The sequence below is a fragment of the Paramormyrops kingsleyae genome, chromosome 12 (assembly GCF_048594095.1).
Source record: "Paramormyrops kingsleyae isolate MSU_618 chromosome 12, PKINGS_0.4, whole genome shotgun sequence".
Classification (NCBI taxonomy): domain Eukaryota; kingdom Metazoa; phylum Chordata; class Actinopteri; order Osteoglossiformes; family Mormyridae; genus Paramormyrops; species Paramormyrops kingsleyae.
This window is the reverse complement of record NC_132808.1, coordinates 16,718,621-16,743,479: the sequence shown is the minus strand read 5'-3', so window position 1 is coordinate 16,743,479 and position 24,859 is coordinate 16,718,621. Positions and strand designations below refer to the sequence as shown.

The 24,859-nt window shown below is 43.7% G+C and overlaps 1 protein-coding gene across 2 annotated transcripts; it reads left to right on the top strand.

The window, feature by feature from the left end:
• The first annotated feature begins 429 nt into the window (after positions 1-429).
• slc7a2 (solute carrier family 7 member 2) lies at positions 430-24,756 on the top strand. 2 transcript variants are annotated; one of them, XM_072697575.1, is made up of 12 exons: positions 430-552; positions 11,885-12,267; positions 13,090-13,245; positions 14,431-14,596; positions 14,749-14,885; positions 15,510-15,732; positions 17,706-17,842; positions 19,222-19,324; positions 20,830-20,996; positions 21,974-22,140; positions 22,520-22,628; positions 22,738-24,756. In XM_072697575.1, the coding sequence occupies exons 2-12, from the start codon at positions 11,898-11,900 to the stop codon at positions 22,893-22,895; spliced, it is 1,893 nt and encodes a 630-aa protein (XP_072553676.1). In that variant the 5' UTR covers positions 430-552; positions 11,885-11,897; the 3' UTR covers positions 22,896-24,756. The 2 variants fall into 2 exon arrangements, with proteins under 2 accessions (XP_072553676.1, XP_023670418.1); XM_023814650.2 differs by lacking the exon at positions 17,706-17,842 and adding an exon at positions 17,283-17,422.
• Positions 24,757-24,859: the final 103 nt, after the last annotated feature.

The following is a 24,859-nucleotide window of genomic DNA, read 5'->3' as shown; positions in this document are numbered from 1 at the left end:
TTATTATTATTCTTTTCTTCCTATATTTACTGACCCTTCTCTTTTTCTATATTTTTCGTGTCTTTTTATTTACTTCTTTTATTATGATCTATGTATACTTTATGTATCTTGTTTCTTTTATTATGTATTTGACCTGTTACCATCGGTCCATGGACAACAGATGTAAAATAGCCATTTTGGCTAATTCTGGCAGATTTACATTTTATGTTTATTAATGTGCACTGTCCAAATAAACCATAAATTAAATTAAATAAAATGGACATTTCGACTACTATTTTATTATTACTGCATACGCATTTTTCCATTAATTTACAATGGCTGCAGCGCTATTTTCCTGCGCTTGAATTGATTATTGTCTGATTGACAAAATACATTACTCGTGGGTACTTCTTTACACCCTCGTCAAGAATACTAAACTTTTCCCGGAGACCTAATCCCGCCCATGAGCATATCAGTGACCAGCGCGACCCTATTTCAGGAGCCCATAGGGGGACGGTGCACGTGTTGAGGGGGGCACTTTCAGCATCGGAGCGCCTGCAGGATCCGCGCAAAGTAAGTGGCGTTATCTCTCCGAACATCGTAAATTCGTCTAGCGAATAACTTTCTTGCAACTTTTAGCCCGTGGACTGCGAGCATTTTAAAGGAAACTGCCCTATCCGTCGTAGTTCATTCAGGGTATACTTGTCTGAAAATTGCCGACTGTTCTAGGTTATCGTTACATACATAGGCTACATATACTTACATACATAAATAAATACAAAGATAAATAAATGAACGAACAAACAAATAAATAACACCTGGAATCAAGCTCTCTCAGAAAAATTACATTATAGGTTGTCACAATATTATATGTATTACGCGATATTATTATTTGTGAGCTGAAAGATAAAATAATAATAAGGTGTTTCAATTCACTCTTTTATGAAGTCCTTGTAACTTTCCGTATGTGATCACTCGACGTTACAATAGTTGACTCGTTATACCTGCGTGACTTCCTTAGGTTCCCAAACTATGTCGAAGGTCTTTAAAATCAAGATTGTGAAAACAGTGAAAAATTCTCAATTTTGATAATGGTTTCAGAGATCATTTTTGAAATTTTAGGACATTCATTTCTGATACTGAGGTACAATTTAATTCACCATATGTTAAATGTAACTATTATCCGTTTTTTACATTATTCGTTGATTTTCCATTCATTCGGTACATATTTAATTACCGCGGTTTATGACCTTCACTGGGGGTGGATCCTATATTTTGTTTAGAATTATTGAATTAATGTAAAAGAAAAAGTAATTACTCGACACAGCGGTACGTGTTATAGTTATATATTATAACTGAACCTGCAAATGAATTTAACTTTTACCTATCTGACTGAGGACACACACAGAACTCAGAACTATTCCACAGTGCGCGCTTAGCCCCATCATTTGGGTTACCTGGGGGGGTTAGAATAAGGTGATCTGCACCACTTAATACTGTAGCGCTTGTCCGAGGCACCGCGAGAGCAGCGGAGAACGAGGACACTTGTTTGTCAGGACCGAACTCGCTCTTCTTAAAACAGGCACTCAATCAGCACCGAACCCAAATATAACAGCGGAAAAGAAGGTGGTCAACGGCGAACTGTAAGGTGCACACACGGTGGGAAATTTACACAAGCTAAATACACGCGAGGATCGGACAGGGTACATACAAGACACGGGCAAACACACGAGCGACAATAGGGGAATGCAACCATTAACACTGACAACAAACAACAACAACACAACAAGGGCTATATTACGAGTATTCCAGGATATGCTGACCACCGTCAGCGCTACAAGACGTTACGTTCCTTAATATTAACAATGTCCCAACCTTCAGAAAGTGAGATGGTGCTATTTGTAACAGTTTTTTTTTTCTAAAGCTGCCACAGATGCCAGGTTATAAAAAGTACTTTTGTCTTGCTTATGGATCCTTGTAATCATGCATAACCAAAGCATGAAAAGACCATTCAGAACAAAAAAATGTCTCATTGTTTACAGCAGCTTCCTCATTGTGATGAGTCTGAAAGTTGTCGGTTCAAATCCCCTAGCCGGGAGAATGGCTTCACGGTTGGGTATTTGAGCAAGGCCCTTAACCCTGTATCGCTCCAGGGAATAGATGCTGTTAGATCCTGCTCTCTATAATGTACCTAGTTTTGGACAAAAAGAGTTTGCCGAATAATATCTAAGAGTACAAGGCTATTGTGAGATGGGGATCAGTTCCAAAAAACATTAAAAAATGAGGCAAGAGACACCACGCATGGCAGCATAGTCCGTCACAGGGCACGTATGCACTCTCGGAGGTTTTTAGATGCCGGATTTGCCTAACTGCCTTTTTCTGGGCTGTGGGGGGAAACCAAACTAGCTGGCGGGGGTGGGCTCGAGGGGAATTACAGATCACAAGGAGAACATGCAAACTCCACACGCACAGATCGAGGGCGTGCAATGCCCCCCAGGGCACTCTCTGAGCACTGGGATTTTATTTCTGGTAATAACTAAAGGATACAATGATTCCTTTAGGTTTTTGCTCATTCAGAGAATTAATGTTCAGCTCTGAGAACGGGGTTAGGCTGGCCTGAACCCCAGCGACCTCACTGTTAATAGGGATTAAATGTGAGCATGTACAATGCAATTACAGCAGTCCAACACCACCACCCCCCTCAATTTTTGTAATCGGCCTATAAAGTACAGAATAGGCAATAAAATTCAAGCCCCCAGCCCACTCCGTAGGAGATTTGGATTTGTTCGCTTGTCTGCTCAGGGTACAGTTTTCTTTTTGTTTTGTGGTTTATGGGCAGGAGCAGAGAGTGGATTTACCCAGATTTGCTAATCAAACTGGATGGTTGCACACAATAATCATCACATTAATATAGGTCCCCGTGCAGCCTTTCCATCTCTAAGGCTACCCATTGAGGTCAAAGGATGTGTTGCCATGGTAACAGTCCCCCCCCAAAGCGATCCATAGACTTCTGAGTTCTGGTGCTGGTTAAATGGTCTGTTGAGTTTACGGCCTTGATAATTGTAGGAAACAGACATTGAAGAAAGTTTAAATTAATATCATAGCCTGTGTTTAAGAGAAGAACATCGGGTGTTTTTAATTTCAGAGGTGAAGTGTCCTGCTCGGGTGTAAGTGAGAGGTGACACTGTGACATGACCGGGGTCGATGACACGCGGCGCGGACGTGACTGGGCTTCAGCTCCGAATCTGTGTACACCAGCCGAGAGACGCCTGATAAAGATTTAACGTTATAAAGACGGCAAGAACGAAGCATAGCATGAAGGGTCAAAGGGTCAGGTGTTGGTGTCCATATGCCCGACATGTCCTGTCACCAGGCTCACGGTGCGTTTTAACCTTAGTGAAGAGGAGTGTGTGAGAGCACTCCAACTGCACACAGGAGGTCTGTTTACTATGACTGGTATCACTATAGACCCACGACGGTAACCTTACATAAGAAGGTGGACCTGACAACAAACACAGAATAGAATAGAATAGAATAGAATAGAATTGAATAGAATAGAATAGAATAGATCCTTATTGTCATTGTTTTTAAAATGCAACAAAACATCGTTACAATGAAACACTGTAACAATAAAACACAGATATTATTATGGAGAACTACAAGGGGGTTCTAATACAGACACGCAGTGACTGTTATGGGCCATGTTTTGCAGTCACACAGGAGGCTGTTAGCCTGTTACTACAGACAAGGGAGCTACCACTTCTGACAAAGGGGGGGCGGGAGCAATCACTGCGTGCACATAGGGAGAGTGAATCTCTGGGGACACTAGGGGGATATTACTCCAAAAAAATACAAGCAGACACAGGGGTTATCCCTGCACACACACACACATACACACACACACACAGCCTCTCGCAGATGCTGCTGATTCCATAGCGATATCCTCAGCGGCTTTTGACAAATCGCTCCTGTGATAGTTATATAAGTCACACTGGTGTCATGCATGTCATATAATATCTCTAAAACCGATTAACATTTTTTTAAAGAGATCATGCATTGTTGTTTTTGGAGAATGCTGCCTTTGGTGAAATGTTTAAAAATATTTTTCTTTGAATGTTGAAAGTATTTTATTTATAATATGCCTAACTCAAAGTGACAGTGATTTATGTAATTCATAACAAACATGCCTTCTAATGCAATTCATTATACTTTGTGGGACCAAAATATTTCCGTCAACATTGTCCATGTTAAAAATAATAATAAAGAAATATTTTGGTGTTACTGAAATTAGCATGGAGATTTCCATGTATGGTCACATGTATAGTCAAAGTGTCACTTAGGTGAGCAAATACAGACCATATTCAATGCATTTAGCTTCAGCTGCTTGTCGTGATACATATTGGATCTATTAAAAAGCTGTAGGATTTTAGGTGTTCAGGGGATTAATTTCAGTAAATCATTTACCTGATGGTGCAGCAGTACCATACTGGGATATAACCCAGGGGTCAATGGATCAAAGCGTTTCTCTGCTACCTGTTTCCCTGAGATTACCTGGGATCAGTAAAATTATCTTGTCTCCCTTTGGATAAAGCTGTTTTTCAATATACATGGTAAGTTTCGGGGGGGTAGCATGTGACTCGGCGGGGTAGGATTCCGTGCCTCTAATCAGAAGGTCACTGGTTCAAATCCTGGGGCCAGCAAACTGATGCCACCACGGGGCCCGTAGCAAGACCCTCAACCCCCAGCTCCGGGGGCTCTGCACACTGGCTAATCCTGTGCTGTGACCCCCCCCCCCCACCCCCAAACTTACTCTCATCAAATATACATGTCTATGTATCTCATGGAGATTAAGATCGGCAAAAGGACAATGTCCTCACATACCAGGCTGGACTGGCTCTCTGGCATACCAGACGCCCTCCCCCCACTCAAAAAAATGTATCATGAGGGACCCCCAAGTTCTGGGCTGATTTTGGATCCCAGCCCTGCCCACAGGGATATTCCACAATGCTTCTTCTTGTATATCTTAAATGGACTTTTATACACTTTCCCTTTAAATACCCTTTCTTCAGATCCACTCAGTATTCTTTTTTAAATTGTGTAGATCAATTAAAAAAAGCTAAACAGCCAGAGTTCAGCTAAGCACAAGACTTCTCAAGCCAAGTTCTTGCCCAACACTGACTTGACTGTTTATTTCTACGCTTAAGTCATAGAAAAACCAGCTAAGTAAATGTCCTCCGAAGCATTTAGGCCTCATTTTGTTCCGCATGGCACCGAATGTGCACCTGAAGTCCCGCGGGCCACTTCTGTCGTCTCCCCCTAAATGCGGAACATGCTGCAAGAAACTGTGTCAATTACCACTACCAGCAAGTGAGGCCGTTTTCTGTCAGAAGTGATCAGGTGGTCCTGTTGCCAAATCTGTTGACATTTAGAGAGCAAGCAGATTGTGTTTGACGAGCTGTTTAAATAAAGCGCTTCTGTTGTTTGCTTGTTGGCTCATGGGCTGTAGCTTAAGCCTGAAAAGCATATTACAGAGACCCACTGAGACACACTTCACTGCATAGCCACCTTCATGTTTACCATTGAGTTTAATTGTACCGTTATCTCCTATCTGTTTGTCCTTTTGTCAAAGGCACATAAACCAATAACAAGACAAGAATTTGCTGCCTCTCAGCCCAACATATTCTCATAATTGAGTAAATTATGTGCTTACATAAGCAAAAATGTTATCTTTTGCTAGCTACCTCCAATACGGTGGATTTGTTGCCGAGCGTTGCAAAGCGAAGCCAAAGTGCATGAGTTTGCTTTGTTTCCCCCTCTTTTCCCCAAAAGAATGCTGAGGAAATAAATAATGAGAACATTGCAAAGCTGAATGGAAGCCCAGTAGCCCAGAGCTACCAAAGGTTTTAGCTACAAGAATATTCCATTGAGCGAGAGATTAATAGCAGAGGCGACACAACTTAATTATTTAAATGTAAAGGTCTCTTCACTGGGAGGGTGACGGAATTGTAAATATAATATCAGGCTACTCATCTCACATGGCTAAGCAGCCCAACTGGGTACAGTGCTTTTTTTTGTCACATATATTTTATGGCATTAATAGTCAAATGGCTAATGAAATATGGAGTTAAATGGGGGGGGTTTCTGTGTTGATTGATACATGTTTGTCAGCTGAGTGATAAGTCTTTCCTGGGTCCATTACGATAAACTATGTCCCCTTTCTGTCACGTGCTGGGATCTTTGAACTTTTAGGATTACGTAAAAGCCTGTAGTTTTATTTACCATGATTTCATTTAATGGGCTATTATGCCAAGTCACCTGTTTCCCTCCAAATCGTCATTGTCATAGTGTGGATGTCTGTGGAGTTACCTGGATGCTCATCAGGGTGCAGAAACGCGCACATACACAACAGATGAGCTATAGTTTGTTTGTTGGTAGACACGAAGACAAGAAGATGATCTGTGTGTGATGGTGTTTTTGAAAAAAAGGTTGGGAATACAAATCCTTCATATCTTTGATATGCAAATAGAACTTATTCCTACGTATGCTTTTATCGTAACAGAGAGATACTGTCCTGTTAACATAGCCTCACATAACCTTAATGGTGCCGGAGTACCCAAAACCCCCCCTGGAGTATGCACAGGGAGCAGAGTAATAATGTACTACTTACAGAACCTCACATAGCCTTAATGTTGCTGGAGTACCCATAACCCCTCCTGGAGTATGCACAGGGAGCAGAGTAATAATGTACTACTCACAGAACCTCACATAGCCTTAATGTTGCCGGAGTACGCATAACCCCTCCTGGAGTATGCACAGGGAGCAGAGTAATAATGTACTACTCACAGAACCTTACATAACCTTAATGGTGCTGGAGTACTCATAACCATTCCAGAGTAATAATGTACTACTTACAGAACCTTACATAGCCTTAATGGTGCTGGAGTACTCATAACCATTCCAGAGTAATAATGTACTACTTCCAGAACCTTACATAGCCTTAATGGTGCTGGAGTACTCATAACCATTCCAGAGTAATAATGTACTACTTACAGAACCTTACATAGCCTTAATGGTGCTGGAGTACTCATAACCATTCCAGAGTAATAATGTACTACTTACATAACATTGCACAACCTTATGTAACCACAATGGTGCTAGAGGGCCCATAACCCTTCTTAAAGAACACAAAGGGAACAGAGGAATGCTGGGTTGCTTATATAACCTCATATAACCTTAATGGTGCTGGAGTATCCATGGCTCTTCTCAGAATATGCACAGGGAATAGAGAAATACTGTATTACTGAAGTTGTCCCAAAAACATGTCTTTTAGGAATACTGCTCTAGCTTCTAGCTGTGGACCCTGTGTAGCCAGGAAATCCTGACCAGTCTTTGACCCACACTTATACCAAGACCCAGACAGTCAAAGTTTGTAGGAGGTTGTTTATTCAGAATCTTATTGTAAGCCTTACATAATTGAAATCGTGGTCAGGTGAGTCCAGGAAGTCTCTGGGAATGGACTGACTTTGTCTTCCGTGAGGAATGCATGTGAGGGAACTGAACATTCTGTGGTCTGCTTAGCATGGTCTAATAAAGGTGGCATTAGGTGGATCAAAGGAGAACATGCATTTATTTCTGAACGCAATCTCCCCAGGCCTCTGGATAAAATGAGCAGACCATTTATCAGATGCAATAGTAGTGGAATGTTTATGATAGGGTTTATGAGAATATTCTTGGAAATATTGATGGGGGTTGTGTTTTTCCAAATGCTTAGTCTTGTCGTCTGTTATTATGTGTTATTTTAGTGTATATTTATTTTCTCCTTGAGCGTGAATGAAAAATCAAGGTGTATAAAATGTATTACGTATAGTTACACACATCAAATACCTTTAAGGTTCCCTGGCAGCACTGAGTTTATTTTGAGTTACGGAACACCACTTTTCTTTCACAGCTAAATTATTCAATATGTTGCGTGAGTCAGATGAGTAATTATTAAAATGCTGTCTGTAATCCCGCAACGTAGTTAAAAGCTGCAGAGGAAGAGTTGAAAACTAGGTGAATTCCTTTAAATTTTAGTGCTGCAAAAGCCGAGTCACGTCTAGCCATCTAATCAGGAGATTATATTTTTTTCGAAAGCTTGCTGTAGGATAGTTACTGAATGATACTAAGGTGCTGTCTACACATTTTTTGACCCGTCTCATTGGATGAGGGGTTGTTTTTGCTTGTGTTTGATGTTATTCAATGAAAAATCACCAAGATGGACCAGGGGCTGACCTGTGCAGTTTTGGAACTGCACGGTTCCTGTATGGCGGAGTAGAAGCGAACCTGACCTCTCTGTGTGTGCTTGCATAGTTCTATTCCAGTGCCTTGAACAAACATGAGTCACTTACAGGGTGGCAGACCTTTGAAACGTTGTCGGCTTATCTGCTTGTTAGCAGCCGATGTTCTACAATTTACAATTTAGTGCACATTTTACTCAACTTTCAGCATATTCTCTACTCCACTTATACTTCGCCTTAACCTTTGAACTTCTACAGAAAGACTTTACGTAAGGTAAGCAAACACAGTGGCTTCGTAGTTTCGTATGATTTCATAATGCTGTTTGCTTTTTGGGGACATTTGGTGAGTGTGTCCATCCTCTGCCTACCCACAATGCCTAGTGATGGGGCCCAGACAGTGTGCACAGGAGCTTCCTCGGCAAACACAACCGAGTCCATCGCTCACGGCTCGTTGGCGTGGTTGGGTTAATCTGCCGATGAGAGATGTATGTGTTCAACATTAGGCAGCAGGCCATTACCCCTAAATATGCAGAGAGTACAACCAGTGGTAAATAATGTGATTTTGTTTGGTTTTAGGAGTGTCAGTCAGAGTAGGAATTCAGAAAATTCAGTCCTGTATGACTGACTGTGAATTTCCTAGCCTGAGCCCATATTAACTTGGTGCTTTTTCCAGGGTCTGGAGATAATAAGGTGATGAGAAGATGTTCTAAGCTTCTTCAACCTTCCTGGCTTCTACTGGGTGTATCGTTGTATGTGTTCGCACTGATTGTCTCACATTCAGCTCACCATTATGAATGCCTAATCTTGCTGGGAGAAGACTGTCCTTCCAAGGGCACTGAGCATACAAGTCGATGCAATGCCTTCCATTTCTCTCCAAGAAAGGTGCTGCTGCACCAACTTGTCTCCTGCTGGGATAGTTAAGCTAGAGAACAGAACCAGCTAACGAATGGCTACTAGGATGCCAGTAGATCCATAGAAGTATTGTGCAGAAGTCTTATTTGATATACCTTGATTTCTCCAGCATTTTACTGTACTACTGGTTTGAAAATGGTGCACAGTGAGAACCGCATGTAGCACTGGAAGAATTTAGAGAAACTATTTATGTTTCATTTTGGGAAGAGCTGTCCGGATCATATGTGACTGTTTTTTTTACGTCATCCGTTAGTATGTAGATTGTACTAGTTCAGTTCTGACCTTCCATACGTTTTTAGCTGGGAGAATATTGTGCCACAGCTCTTTAAAGAGTCTCCTCCCCTTTTGACTCCTCCCCTTGTGTGGACCAATTACCAGCCAGACCTTCAGCAGTTCTTCCAGGCAGCACTGGGCAAACACAAGTGTCTGATCTAATGTTTGTTGATGTCAGTTGCCTAACCATTTATCTGTGGTCAGTAAGTACTCGGGCAGCTGGAACTGTTTGGTTTGTGGCTTCGTTACAAGCCTGTTTTCCAGGCAATATGAGAGAAAGTCAGTCCCCCCCCCCTTTATCCGGCATCGCCCCCATCTCTCTGCTCTGCCCCCGGCTGCCTCGGCTCACATCCTGCAGGTCTTGTAGAACCATCCATCCCGCTGTCTCTGAGGATGGCTGTAGCAGCAGGCCAGCTTAGGGCGTGGGTGCCAGACACCACGTTGTGGAATGTGCCCCCCCCCCCTTTTGGAGACATCACCTTCCACATCTCTCTGAGCCTTTGAGCTGCACCCGCCGCTCTCCTGTAATCCTAGATAAATTACTTCGGTTTTCTGACAGTCACCTGGGAAGTGACTGTGACCAGGCACCAGACAAGACCTTTCTATACTTCTCCAAACTAACTATTTGGAATTTAATTTTTGAACTTTTAAAAATCAATAGTCATGTAAATTAGTGATGTGAAACAAAATTTATTTTTAAATATTTGTTCTTAATGGTTCTTCATGATGGTGAAAAAGGTTCTTTGCTGGTTCTTCATGGTGGTGAAAGTGAAGGATTAGGGTCACTCTGTCATTTCCTGCTGCCACCATGAATATGCAGATGGAAATTACATGTATGAAGCTCCCATCTATAATATCTGTGCCATTAATATGGAGGTGAACAGCATGGTGGATCATCTTCAGGGTTGGGGGTTCAAACCACACCTTTGCTCTATATACAGGGATTGACAAATATGCATTCACCTTTAAAAGCGATACGTACGATAATCGATTCATATAACATCACGAATACGTACATATTTTATGTGCATTTGCGCCGATGTAACAAGAAATTAACGCGCACTTTAACCTCTATACCGCAAATGAAGTACAAATTAGCATATAAAGGTTAAAATGCACGATAACTTCTTGCCATATCGGCGCAAATGCACATAAAACACGTACGCATTCACGCGCTGTTACAGCAATCGATTGCCGCACGTATCGCTTTTAAAGGTGAATGCGTACTTGTATGCGTACCAGTTTTGTCAATCCATGTTTTGTTGTTTACAATGATTACGTTGTAGGGACCAGATTTCCCGACAATGTGATGAAAATTGGAACTTTTTACCTTGTGGAGACATTTTTTCAGTCCCCACAAGGAGAAACTTAATTTTATTAAATATCTGTTATTGCAATCAAAAAAACTAAAAATGCCAGAAGTTATTTTGTATGTTTTGTGTATTTAGTATGGTCAAGGTTAGGGTCTGGAGACGAGTCCAGGCAGCATAAGGCACTAGGCGGGGTACCTCCTGGTCCGCCCGTGCATCATGAGGAAATAATAATTCATCCATCCATCCATCCATTAACTCATCTATCCTTTAACTGTTTATCCTGGTCAGGGTTGCAGGGTCCTAGAAACTATCCCAGACAGCATTGGGGGGGGGGGGGATGGAACTCCCTGGATGAGATGTCAGTCCGGTACAGGGCACATACATGCTCCTTTAGTGAAAGTCAAACATGCAAACTCAACGCAAACAGATCCTAGGCAGCAATAATAATAATACAGACCATGTGCAGTTCCCATTTAAATAGACACATCCCTGCACGACAACCAATGATGATACAACAGAGGGCTGTTCCACGAAGCAGGATTTCTTGCTTAGCCAGGTAACTTGATGGATTTAAGGTAGTCTGGGCTAAATGTAAGGGAATGAAAATAAAGTCTAGCCAGTCTAGTTTAGCCTGTACTACCTTAAATCCAAGAAGTTATCTGGCTAAGCAAGAAATCCTCTGTCATGGAATATCCCCCAGGTGTAATGAACATCGCCAGGCCACACCCCCAAAACATAGACAGGTCACACCCCCAAAACATGGCCAGAGCACACCCCCAAAACATGGTGTAACAGCAGATTGTTGTGATTATATGAAAAGTATAATAAGGCAATCGGTAATATGTCAAACAAATTAAATACCACATTGGTTAACAATCAACTAGTCCCCCGGGGGGGGGGGGGGGGGGGGGGCTCACACACATTCACACTACAGGCAATTTGGCGATTTCAGTTAACCACCAGAGGTGGCAGGCAGCTACGTTAGCCAGTGAGGCTTCATTGTGGCCCAAATACAAAACAAGACAAAAAAATGACCGTCAAATTCATACAAGAGAAGCATGACGAAGGTGTAACGTTACAGCAGTAGCTTCCGTGACGAGCAGGCAAGCTAACTCACTTCTTCCCTGGCAGAACTTGGGACAGGATGCTGGGACACATGCTGGCGTTCGCGCGCTCTCTGGTGCGACGGAAGGTGGTGGCCACAGACGGCCTGGAGGACTCCAAGCTGTGCCGCTGCCTGACCACCTTGGACCTGATGGCTCTGGGCGTGGGCAGCACGCTGGGTGCCGGCGTCTACATACTGGCGGGAGAGGTAGCCAAGGGCAGTGCCGGCCCTAGCATCACCGTGTCCTTCCTCATCGCCGCGCTCGCCTCCGTCATGGCTGGTCTGTGCTATGCGGAGTTTGGAGCCCGGGTGCCCAAGACTGGCTCCGCCTACTTATACAGCTACGTCACCGTAGGCGAGCTGTGGGCCTTCATCACGGGATGGAACCTCATCCTCTCCTACGTCATAGGTAGTACTGAACCATTCGACGTTTACCTTTTTGCTAAACTAGAGTGACTAGATAATCCATGTCACCTTGAGCTACTTCAGGTTTTACAAACTACCTTAAAACCGAAAGGCTCCTGTGTTCGGCTAAATAGTTCACTTCTTTTTCTGCTTTGACTGGTTTGTTTCCTTGACTGAAAGACTCATCCAGCCGTTTCACATTAACATTACTGACATGTGCATGATTATAGGAGACTGACCAATTGGCACACAGCAAGAACTCAGTGCCAAAGTGAAATCAAGGTCCTTTTAATGGAAATGGTAGGTTACAAATCCTGTCCTAGCTCAAGGTGTCCGGGATGACATGGATTATCTGGTCACCCTAGCTAAACACTGCTTTTTGATTTACTACTTGCTTGTTTAAGTTACCACTTTTCCATTCAGCTGTAAGTGAAGAGAAAGCAACAATGTTTTGAGTTTGAAATGGTGGTATAAAACATTACCTAATTTAGAGTAAAATGGGTCCTTTTTACGTAGATGGTGTCCCTATCTGTATGAAGGTATCCATTTCTATGCCTATGTTCTATGTGCAGTGGTGACCATCTCTGCATGTAGATGTCTGTTTCTGTGCCTGTTTGTAGGTGCAGTGGTGCTCATTTCTGCATGAAGGTGTCTGTTATTGTGCCTGTTTCTATGTGCAGTGGTGCTCATTTCTGCATGAAGGTGTCTGTTATTGTGCCTGTTTCTATGTGCAGTGGTGCCCACCTCTGCATGAAGGTGTCCGTTTCTGTGCCTGTTTCTAGGTGCAGTGGTGCCCATTTGTTTGTATTGTGGTTTTGTTCCACAGGAACCTCGAGTGTGGCTCGGGCCTGGAGTGGGACCTTTGACGAGCTGATCGGCGAGCACATAGAGACCTTCTGCAGAACGTACTTCAGTATGAATTCCCCCGGTCTGGCAGAGTACCCAGACTTCTTCGCTGTTTTCCTCATACTGCTGCTGTCAGGTAATGCATCAATCCGCAGTGCCACACCATATTTGAGGACCATGTCTGACAAAGACTGCCCCTGTTTATGGATAGAACGTCATTACTCCTGTTGGAAGCACTGAGGAAAAACTTTTGGGGCAACACTTCAAAAACGTCATGCCCAGTGGATCTACAAGCACATGTTTAGGAGCGTGGCCAGGCTGGTTGGCATGAGGACAGGCGAGACCTTATGCTGAGCATTCGCTGAGAACACACTGAAGCTGTAAACAAGAAAACAGAATCAAATGCTTTGCAGACTTTATCATGTGTTTTACGGGGAATAAAGAACAGGCTTTGAAATGTAGTTATTAAATTAGACCCTCCCCATGCATGAGGAACTTGGCTGTGCTGCTTTGTGTTGCGGGATAATTTCCCCGGGAATGCTCTTGCGACTCTGCGCCATGTCTCATTCACCCAAGCGGGGTTCTACCTGATTGTCCTGCCTGCAGCCCCCTAATCAGTTATTTTATTCTCTCTCAGCCTCATATCTTATTTCTAATCTGTGTTATTGGACTGGCATTATGGGTGGCAGGGGGGTGCAGTGGTTATCGCTGTCGCCTCGCAACTCTGGGACCTCAGTTTGAGTCTTTGTTGGGATTCCATGTGTGTGGAATTGGCATGTTCTCCCTGTATCATCGTGGATCACCTCTGGTTTACCCTCCACAGTCCAAAACATGCTGAGGTTAATTGGAGTTACCAAATTGCCCATAGGTGTGAGTGTACCCTGTGAGGGGTTGGTGCCCCATCCTTGGTTGTTCCCTGCCTTGTGCCCTTAGGCTCTGGACCCCATGTGACCCTGACTCTGATAAGCAGTTACAATAGATGGATGGATGGATTTGTATTGTCAGCAAGCCTAAGAGAACTGGGCAGCCAGTTGTATATGTATATACTGTATGAAGTTGTCTGTGGCATCTATATTAGGAAGGGCTGTAAACTGAATTGATCTGGTTGGGGTATTTCACCTAGATCCTACATAGCATTCCTCCTTTCTTGCAAGTTTCTTGAAGATACCAAAGTCACTTAGTGTCCTGCTCACCAATGGTGCCATGTTAGGCATTGTGCAACCAGTTAACCTATCAGCAGTGGACAGTTATATCCCTCCCTGTTTTGTCTCTATTTGTCATCTACAAGCCAATGAGCTTTTTGTCCCTTCCGCTGTTCCAGGACTCCTGTCCTTTGGCGTGAAGGAGTCCGCCTGGGTAAATAAGATCTTCACCGCCGTCAATGTGCTCGTCCTGATATTTGTCATCATCTCGGGGTTCGTGAAAGGAGATACGAACAACTGGAAGATATCAGAAGAAACCCTCATCAACTTCACCACTGTCACAAGGTGTGGACTAGCTGGGCCGAAACACACATATATACGTGTGTGAGTGGGAATTATCGCTGTTATTGTGACCTGAGGTTAGGCTCTGAGCCCTGGTCTCTAGTAAGATGAAATGCATCATTCTGTGTTTGCCTGTACCCTGTATCCTGTTTCAGGAACCTGTCCTTCAATAGTAACATCACCAGCGACTACGGCGTTGGGGGATTCATGCCCCACGGCTTTTCGGGAACCTTGGCAGGTGCTGCCACCTGCTTCTACGCTTTTGTCGGATTTGACTGCATCGCGACCACGGGTATGTGGTGCCACAAGACACGGTCACCTGATGGAAACCTGGAAAGGGTCATCGGTGGGGGGGTCCCTTGCAGCTCCCTGCCAGACAGTCCAAATTGTGTGGAGCAAAAATGTGGACCGGCTGCGGGTCCCCGAGGATTGAATTTTGAAACACTGGTCTAGACACTGTAGCAGGCTGGATTTCTGCCTGACTGGGTCCAGCTGATCGCCGTTTAGCTAAGGCCCAGATGGTCGAGAGAGAGACATGGAAATGAAAGCAGGAAAAAAAGTAGATAGAAGAGGTTATTCAGAAGTAGAGTTAACCAAGTTAACCCGTCTAGTTAACCAAGTTAAGAAGTAGAAACTAAACAGAGAGGCCGCAACTTTAAACAGGGAGTGAGTTTGTAACCTCTGACCGGTGGACAATGTCAGCATAAAATAGAGCATAAGCCGTCTGGATAAGCACAATTATGTAGCTATATAGTTACATAATTATATGTAAAGTTTAATGCTATTATGGATAAGAAATCCAGGTTGAGAGGAAACATAGGCTCTGTTTGATGTGGTTACCAGTCATGTGACTTGCTGGTGTGGAGCCTCAGTGCAGCATGGCGGCAGATCTGTCTGACGGGCGCCTTTCCGTCAGGTGAGGAGGTGAAGAACCCGCAGAAGGCCATCCCCATCGGCATCGTGGTCTCCCTGCTAGTCTGCTTCCTGGCCTACTTGGGCGTGTCGGCCGCCCTCACCCTCATGATGCCCTACTACCTTCTGGACGAGAAGAGCCCACTGCCCGTGGCCTTCGAGTATGTGGGGTGGGGGCCGGCCAAGTACGTGGTGGCCTTGGGGTCCCTCTGTGCCCTGTCGACCAGGTAAGGTAGCTCCCGCGACACCTGTCCCCGCCCCTCCGGCCCACCACGCCTCACTCACCCTACTCATTTTTCAAAATCTAACGTTCAGGCTGGTGCATTATGGGTAGCACTAAAATGCTAACAGGTAAACCAGCTTCTTTTTAGTTGTAAAATAATATTCACATGCTCTGTTTTAAGTGCTGCAGTTAGCATGTGTAAGTTAGCGATAACATGCTAATTCCCATTGAGTGTCTGTTTGAACACGTTTCATTATTGCCCCAGTGTCACGGATTGAGTACAAATGTGGTTTTCGTCCCAGTTCATCTTCTCCTTATTAATCCTCATGTCTGTATCTGATCACCTGGGAAATCAAGCAGATTAGCCCAACAGTTAATCATTGATGATTCTTTATTTATTTGGGTGGGTGGCTAAAGCAATCATATCTAGCCGTTTGTCACCATTTGAAGTGCTACTTTTATTTGTGCAATTTAGTCAATTGGCGGTTCAGTCTTCAAATTAATGAAGAGTTCAACTGGACCATAAACCATCACACACGATGGAATAGATAATGCTAAATTTAGGCCATTCGGACCCTTCTTTGTTAAATGACATGATTTATGTAACCATACTTCCAGCCAATGCAGTTTGCGAGTTGTTTCTTTTGGCATCATAGCAGCGAAGAGCCAGTGTTGCGGCAAAATTGGAAAAGAAAATAACTGCAGGGAGTCACTGACCTCCTTGTTTCTGGGGTTAAAATGGGGCTCTGCTCCCTAATGGCTCTTTGCATGCGAGGAAGCCCAACTTGCCATTTTCTGGTACATTCATTCTCTGAGCCGCTGCGCATCTTTAATCAGTGACCTGATCACTGCTGCAGTGTACAGACACACACAGGCGCTCCAGTGAGCTGGTGGCTGTTTCCACTGGCGTGGGTGTTTCTCTGGGTTAATTTATAGGCCACACCAGAAAACACTCCAATTAAGCACAATATAGATGGTCAGTCGCTAGTAAAACAGTGCTGTCCTGGCTTCTTTGTTTTAAATTACAGTAAATCTTGATTGTTCTTTTGAACTTTGTGACCTTGGTCAATGGCCCAGCGTGCTGTTCGAATGAATGTGACCAAAAAACTGCATGGAGGTCAGTCTGCATGAGGTGTGAGGGGGGGCACTTATGTTTCTGTGTGTTGCTGTGCATGTGTTAAGGCAGTGTTTCCCAACCCCGTCCTCGGGGACCTCCAGACAGTTCCTGTTTTTGCCCCCTCCCAGTTCCCAGCACACCTGAACCAGACAGTTAAGCGATCAAGAACACCGAATGTCTGGTACAGGTGTGTTGGGATCTGGGTGGGACCGTCCGGGGTTCCCTGAGGACTGCACTGAGAAACACTGCAATAGAGTATGTGAATATACATTCTGCCTGTTTTAGATTTCTGCCTGTAATTGTACATGCCTGACTCTGAAAGCGTGTGGATGCATCACGCATGCCCCTAGGGCGTGGTCTCAGTGACTGTACCATGTGACGTGTCCCTCTAATATGTGCCCCTCTGTGTGTCTCCACCCCCCCCCCCTCCCCTGCAGTCTCCTCGGCAGCATTTTCCCCATGCCACGTATAATCTATGCTATGGCCGAGGATGGGGTACTTTTCACTGTGTTAGCCCAAATCAATCCTAAGACGAAGACCCCAGTAATTGCCACTATGACCTCCGGTGTAGTAGCAGGTGAGCCGAGGGGTAACTGCTCTGAAACCCGCAGGTGACCCGGTGTCCGATCCGGCTGTGGAAACACAACGAGTGGCGCATGCAAACTCCATTAGGGGGCGCTCAAATTAAATCTCTCACCAGATACAATAGGTTCTCCTTCTAGGCCTATGAACCAGAGGTGCGCCCCGCGGCGGAGAGCACGCCAGCCTTGCGTTGTCCGGGTTCCCCAGCCGCTCCGGTTGCCTGTACGCCTTGGCGTTCCGCTGACTGTGGTTTGTTGACGCGCCGCTCTGTGTTCTAGCCTGCTGGGCTCCATGTTCCCGCTGCCGCGCGTTCTGTTCGCCATGGCGCGCGACGGCTTACTATTCGCCTTTCTCTCCAAAGTGAGTAAGCGGCAGTCGCCGGCGGCCGCCACGCTGGCGGCAGGCGTCACCGCGGGTAAGCGCAGGGGCGCAGGGGCGCAGGGGCGCAGGGGCATGCGGGGGAGCATGGGGAGTGGTGGCGGTGTCTCAGCATGCCAATCGCAATCAGCGGGGTTATGAGGACAGATGGGCGGGGCTTCGGCAGGGATTATGTAATCAGCTAAAGAAGTATTACGCCATTAAATATATGTTAAAAAGATATTTAAATATTTAAAATTATGTTGAGCGATCTACGTGATATTATGTTTCTTAGCCAATACTTTTAGCAATTCCTGCTTACAGTTTGAAACATTTATACATCTGGACACTTTTAATAGGTCAATTTTGGTTAATGACCTTGCTCAAGGGTACAACAGCTGAGCCTGGCAATTTCCGTCGATATCTGTTTCAAGTTTGTGCCCTTATCCTCCCCCGGGCTGCACGATGCCTGCATGACTGTACAACTGTACAGTTTAGAACAATATGTTAAAAATGCTGTTTTAGTTTACCTTATGATGTAACTTTATCTAGATCCCTGGTGTGCTGCAATGTTCCTCACATTGGGGAGGGGTGGAGAGGGCTTTGATACAGCTGGTAGGGGAGTTTGGGAAAGGGTAGTACTGTCGAAGACCCTGCTGTCTGCACGTGTTCGGCCCATCTTGATGTGATTACCCATAATTCATTGCAGAGCCCTCTTTCTTTCAGCATTTTAGGAGAGTCAGAGAAAAAACCTCCACAGAGATAAGAAGAGGACTTTTAAATGTATATGTTTTAGTGCCGCGTTCACTGAGCACAAGGCCCATTCTTGAGTTTTATGATATTATATTGTAATAACAGCAATATAACAGCAATGGACCGCAGAACTGGGGGGTTGGGGGACCTGCAATGTTTAATGTGACATCATCAGCAGCATTAGCAAATCTCAACACGCATCATGTGGCAAGCAAGTATATCATGAGATGAGCCGATTTCAACAATTTAGAGAAATTATACGAAGAGGCGGAAGGTTCTATCCCAGTTTTTCGAAAGCTAACAGACAGTTGCACGTGACTTTATCTCCCCCAGTCCCCCATGCCCCACCAGTTCAGATGCGTTCTGTGGTCCATGGATTAAGCTATGGTCCATTTATACGATGGGGCCTTATTAGATTGGTTGAGTTAAAGACTTTGTCATAGATTTTAAGGCACAAGCTCCCTGATGCTTTGTCTATATGCATTAATTGTTGGCTCTGTCCTCTTATCTTCAGAGGGGTGTTAATTTGTATATATTTTATGTATTTTAATTTTAGCAATCTGTGACTTATAATGAGTCCAGTTTATGGTGGGATCATTTTGCCTGGAAGGTGTTTGATGTTGAAGGACCAGGGGATGTGTCACGGTGCCCTGACTTCTGCCTACGTTTCCCATGATTCCACAGCCATCATGGCCTTCCTCTTTGATCTGAAGGCTCTTGTGGACATGATGTCTATTGGAACCCTGCTGGCATATTCTCTGGTGGCCGTGTGTATACTCATTCTCAGGTAAGATCTGCAAGGGGCTTGTGTGTGTGTGTGTGTCATGTATATACTACATGGTGGGTGTAAAATATTGTAAAATTCAGTTATTTTGACATTGTGGGGGCCATTTTTTAAATTAATTTTATAAAACTAAAAAAATCAAAAAACTAAAAATGCCAAAAGTCTTGTGTTTTGTTTGGTTACTTATGGTTAAGGTTATGGAAGGGGAGGGGTTAGGGGTGTCATTGCTGGGATTCGGGTTTTCCCATAGAAATATGTGAAAGATATGAATATGAAGATGTTTGTGTGTGTTCCTGCTTATGTGTGTTCATTCTTTAGACACTACCGCTCAGGACAAATCTACCGTTTTTTTTTTTCATGTTATGTATTAAGCGGAAGTGCTCAGAAGTAGCATTCCTGCTTCATTACGAGATATATATCATAATAATGTTAACAGATGAATGGGTGCACTGTGTGAGAAGGGTCATGTGATTTTTTTCCATTATTTCATACTTACATCTTTACATGCACGATAACTGAAGAGCAAATTTCCAAAACTCACTCAGTCCACAGGATACATTGTTACGAAAATGTATGTGAGTTCTGGACTTTCTTTATTGGATTACATGAGAACTGAGTGAGTTTTGTTCCCAATAATGTAACACATGATGAGGAAGCCCAATTTTTGGTCATTAGTGGTCTTATCTGAAAAACAACAAATCGACTGATTGAGTTTTGGAAGTTTGCTGTTCGATTCTGTAAGGATTGCGGTGCTTTGTGTGGTAATTAATTCAGATGTTTCCCAGCACTGAGAAATTTCAGCAATTTTCAGGGTGTTGACCTGTGAACACGTAGCACAGTGTGATACACTGAATAGACAGGAGAGCTTGTTGACGTTTATTCACATTCTCAAAGCTGTGTAGGATGGTCCTGGGTCCTGAGACGTTTAAAATGTGTTCCGTTCCTAGTCACGCTGTTTGACATGGCATGTGGCGGTGACCCTTGCACAAAGGCACACTGTGTACCCTGAATCTTTTCAACCATGTCCACCATGAAAGTGACCGGCATTTTTACATGCAAGCAATACTCGCCACCTTGTGGTCATTTTCAGTATAGCGGTGTGAAACAATATTCAAGCTGGCAGATGTTTATTCTAAGCTGCAACCACTCGATTTATTATCCCAGAAAAAATTCATTGGACATGTGTGGTTATAAATGTTTTTACAACGCGATTTAATGGCTAATTAAACTCACTGTGGGAGACTTTCTACTCATTTCCTGCTTTAAAACGTTACAATACTCCACTAGTGATGAAACACGTCATAATTTTGTGTTCCATTTCATACCAAAGACAAGTTGGTGTTTTGAGGTTGAGACTTTTTGTTTATCACTGCAGGGTTCTCATGTTATTTTCTGCAAAATAAAACCTTTAGTTATTTTGTAGCCAAACCCAGGTTTTTTCCACTGCAGTCAGATGACTTTCCCATGATTGCTGGTAGGATTCAGATCCAATGGATTCTCATCTCCAGGTACCAGCCAGATGCTTCCTGTGACAAACCCAAAGGGACAGACTCACCCTGGGGGCCACAATCTGAGCTGACTGAGTCGGAGTCCCACCTCAACATGCTAAGCCCCGGCTGCCCCCAGCCCACTGAGAAGTCGTCAGGCACAGTCAACATTGCAGTCAGCGTTACAGGTGCGTCCCATGCTGGTGCTGCCGTTGCAAAGCTGCTCTGTCCGCCTTTATCTCTAATAGCACTTGGCTGTTTTTGTGGTGCTGAGGCATGTGTGAGCGGTACCATAACAGCCATCGGTACCATAACAGCCATCGGTACCATAACAGCTATCGGTACCATAACAGCCATCGGTACCATAACAGCTATCGGTACCATAACAGCCATCGGTACCATAACAGCTATCGGTACCATAACAGCTATCGATACCATAACAGCTATCGGTACCATAACAGCTACCCCCCGATAGCGCTACGCTAGCTAGAGCGGTGTAAGAGGGGCATGGATTCGGCAGATTCAGCATTTGACTGGGACTCGCGAATATGTAACTGGGAGGGTGGGCCCAAGGTGACACTTTTTCAGGGGGCCAAGAACTGCTAGGTGCGCCTCTGGCCAGCTATGTTTGGCTATGCTATGTGTTTATTACCGTTGTGCTAAATACCTCCACCAGCTGTAACACGTCAAGCAATCCACCTTTGTAACAGTACAAATCCATTACTATTCATCTTGGCAATAATACAAATCTGCCGCTATCTGTTTATTAATTGCACAAATACTGTCATTAAATAATAATAATAATAATAATAATAATACTATTATTATTATTCGTAGTAGTAGTAATAGTATTGTTGTTGCTGTTATCTTTAAATATTTGTTTCCTTAATACTCTAGTATTCTGCTCTTCTGGATGTTTTGTTTGTGTATCGTGTATTTTAATTTTTTTCACCACGTTAACTTGTTTGCACTTTGCGTACGATCTTTGCGCTTAGTCTGTTTTTTGCACTAGACATATTTTTGTCTATCTTCTTCATAATCGCTGCTGTGTGCGCAAGAATTTGCCCCCTGATCAACAGAGTTTGCCCTAATCTTTACCTCGGGCTCAGGTGTGCTGCGCTGGCTGTGTTCGTCTGTAACTCCCAAGGCCTGCTTTGCGTTGCAGTGCTGACGGTCTGCCTGATCAGCACACTCACCACCTACTATGGCCATGCCGTTCTCGCCCTGGAGCCCTGGGTCTTGGCTCTGCTGGGCGCAGCTGTCATCATACTGCTGTCATGCGTCGTCATCGTCTGCAGGCAGCCGCAGACCAATAAGAAAGTCTCCTTCATGGTACGTGAGCCACTCCTGAACGATGCTATACGCTGAAACGTAACGGCAGTGAACGCGGTATCAGAGGTTATGTGCCAGGCATTGTACATGCTGATTGCCCGGTGACGTTAGTGTTGACTCAACAAACAGCTAAACAGTGTAGTACTGGTGTCCAATTTTTTATGTCATTACAATTGTATTGATTAATATTAGATGTATTTAAGGTGGACAAGCCCTCACTTTTGAGTCTCTTGATGCTTTTTCACAACAGTTTGACTGTTATTAATCTGGGCAAACAAGGGGTCTCCTTGATTATTACGTACAACCACTGTTCCATACATTATGAAATTGTTAGAATGCTTCAGTAGAGTTCTGGAACCAGGCTGTGCTTGATTGGCAGGTGCCGTTGCTTCCATTCCTCCCCATCGTCAGCATTTTCGTCAACGTTTACCTCATGGTTCAGCTGAGCGGAGCCACCTGGGTACGCTTCTCCGTCTGGATGGCCGTGGGTAAGTATAGCAATCTTGGGATATATATGTATATATATTTTGATTGGAATGGTGACAAGTACTGCTGGGATGGTATGTGTGCAAACTGATGTTCTGTACTTGTTTCCAGGGTTCACTATTTACTTTGGCTATGGCGTCTGGCACAGCGTGGAACGGCATCGCTCCAGTATCTCAGCAAAAGAGACGACCATTGAGAAGGAGCAGATCATAGCGAAAGCCAATGAGAGGCCGCAGTTCATCCTCCAGGAGAAAAATGGGCATTGCTAAGTATCAGAGGCCACGCCCACAGATTTACCATTGGTTCTCCAGAGATGCCCTACTCTTACTGGCTAGCCTGAACCCGTTGCCTTTCCCTGTCTTTGGCAAGAGAGATGCAGAAACTAACACTAACACACCCAGCAATAATCGCGTACACAAAAGAAAGGGCCTGATTGTCACCCTATGCACTGACGGCTCTCTCTAGTGAACTTTGCCTTGACTTCCCTCCTGCATGTGACCTGAGGAAGAAAAGCCTGAGGTCACAGATGTTTGCAGATGTTAGGTTAGCACAGCAAGCAGGGACTTGGCAGGATATCCCCAGGAACGTTATTCGTCAGGGTATCGGTCTCCATGGAAACTCCACATTTCTTATTACAAAGTATTTGTGTCGTTTTATATGATTTATGTGCAGTGATTCAGTTAATCCTGTAATTTAAAGGCAAGGCAACATGAAGATGGCTGTTTTGTGTTACACAGATCATTGACTATGTTTTGATTGTTACATAATGTAGAAACAGCACATCTTTGGCATCAGTAGATACCAGAGTATCTCTCTTGGTAATACTATGGATTATCCCTTACATTCTGGGTGATCTCCTTCTCTCTCATTACCTTCATGGGTCCACATGAGCTCTATATTCCTTCGTAAAGCGGTGGAGAGATTACAGTGGACTTTAACTACCGTGACCACCATATGGAATTGTCCTATCACCCATGATGTGCAACCTTTCTATCTGTAGATAACAGCAGTGGTAGATTCTGAAAATAAATAGAAATAACGAGATAGATATACCAGTGTACAATTATTGTCACGTCTTTGTCCCAAGAAGCAACTGTGTCTATTCAATAACAATCAAGTTGGATTCCGGAAATATCTGCCTCACGATGCCATCTGTTACAGATGAATAGACTGAACCTCATTGTCATTCATTTGGGTTATTTCAGTTGTTACATGTGTGTGGTTTGAGTTACGCTTCCTGTTATATATTGCTTCTAAAGCATGTCATCCTAATATCTTTTGTTACTTTTATGGAGTTTGTCTACAGAATGACTTAAATACAGTATTTTGGATGATGCAACAATTCCAAAAAGTAGTAGAATTATTTTCTACTGTAAATAACACAGATGGAACTTAAACACTTATTTTTAATGAAGAAAGGGTAATTGATCATAACTTTGAGTGTTTCCTAAACAAATACTGTACTGTAATGTTAGCATCCATTTAATCTTTGGTGTCATTATTCTCACACAAACTAATGTATTAATGTGAAAACTTAGATGTATTTAGTGTGGTCAAGGTCTCACTCTTGGGTCTCCTGTTCCTTTTTCATAACAGTTTTGCTTTTATTGAACTGGACAGACAAGCAGGACACCCTGGTTATTTTGTCCAGTCACTATGTGTTGTTAAACTGATAAAATGCTTTAGTAGAGTTTTGGATGAGCTACACCTGCCTTAACAAGCTCTATCTTCAACTGTTTAAGGGTATAAAACGGTAGAGCCTTTTAAATAATAAAAAAGCATAATCATAGCTGTGATTATTATTGATTAGTATTGTTTGTAGCATAAAGGCACCTTCACTTTAACCAAGAACTCTAAACCTATAACAGCTGAACACGTTTCTCAGTGCAATTGCAGTTCAGCTGTTTTGGGGGTCGACTGGCTTGGTGTCACTTGTTTTTGTTGTTTTCAGTCATTAGCTGTGGATGCTAACTGGCATTTCCCAGGGCAAGATGCAAGTATCTGTAGGCTGTGATTGGTGTTCCTGTATATGCCACACTGTGACGCTTATAAAGGAATGTCTAATACCACAGTACATTTTTATTCCCTTCTAATTAATTGTACTCATGTTAATAAATGAATATTTCAGTATTATCGGTGTGTGTTTGCTTTCTGTTCAGTGAGTCCATCTGCATGTGTGATAAGTCAAAAAGGTCACTAATACAACTGCATCAGAAGAACAAACGTGTTGGAT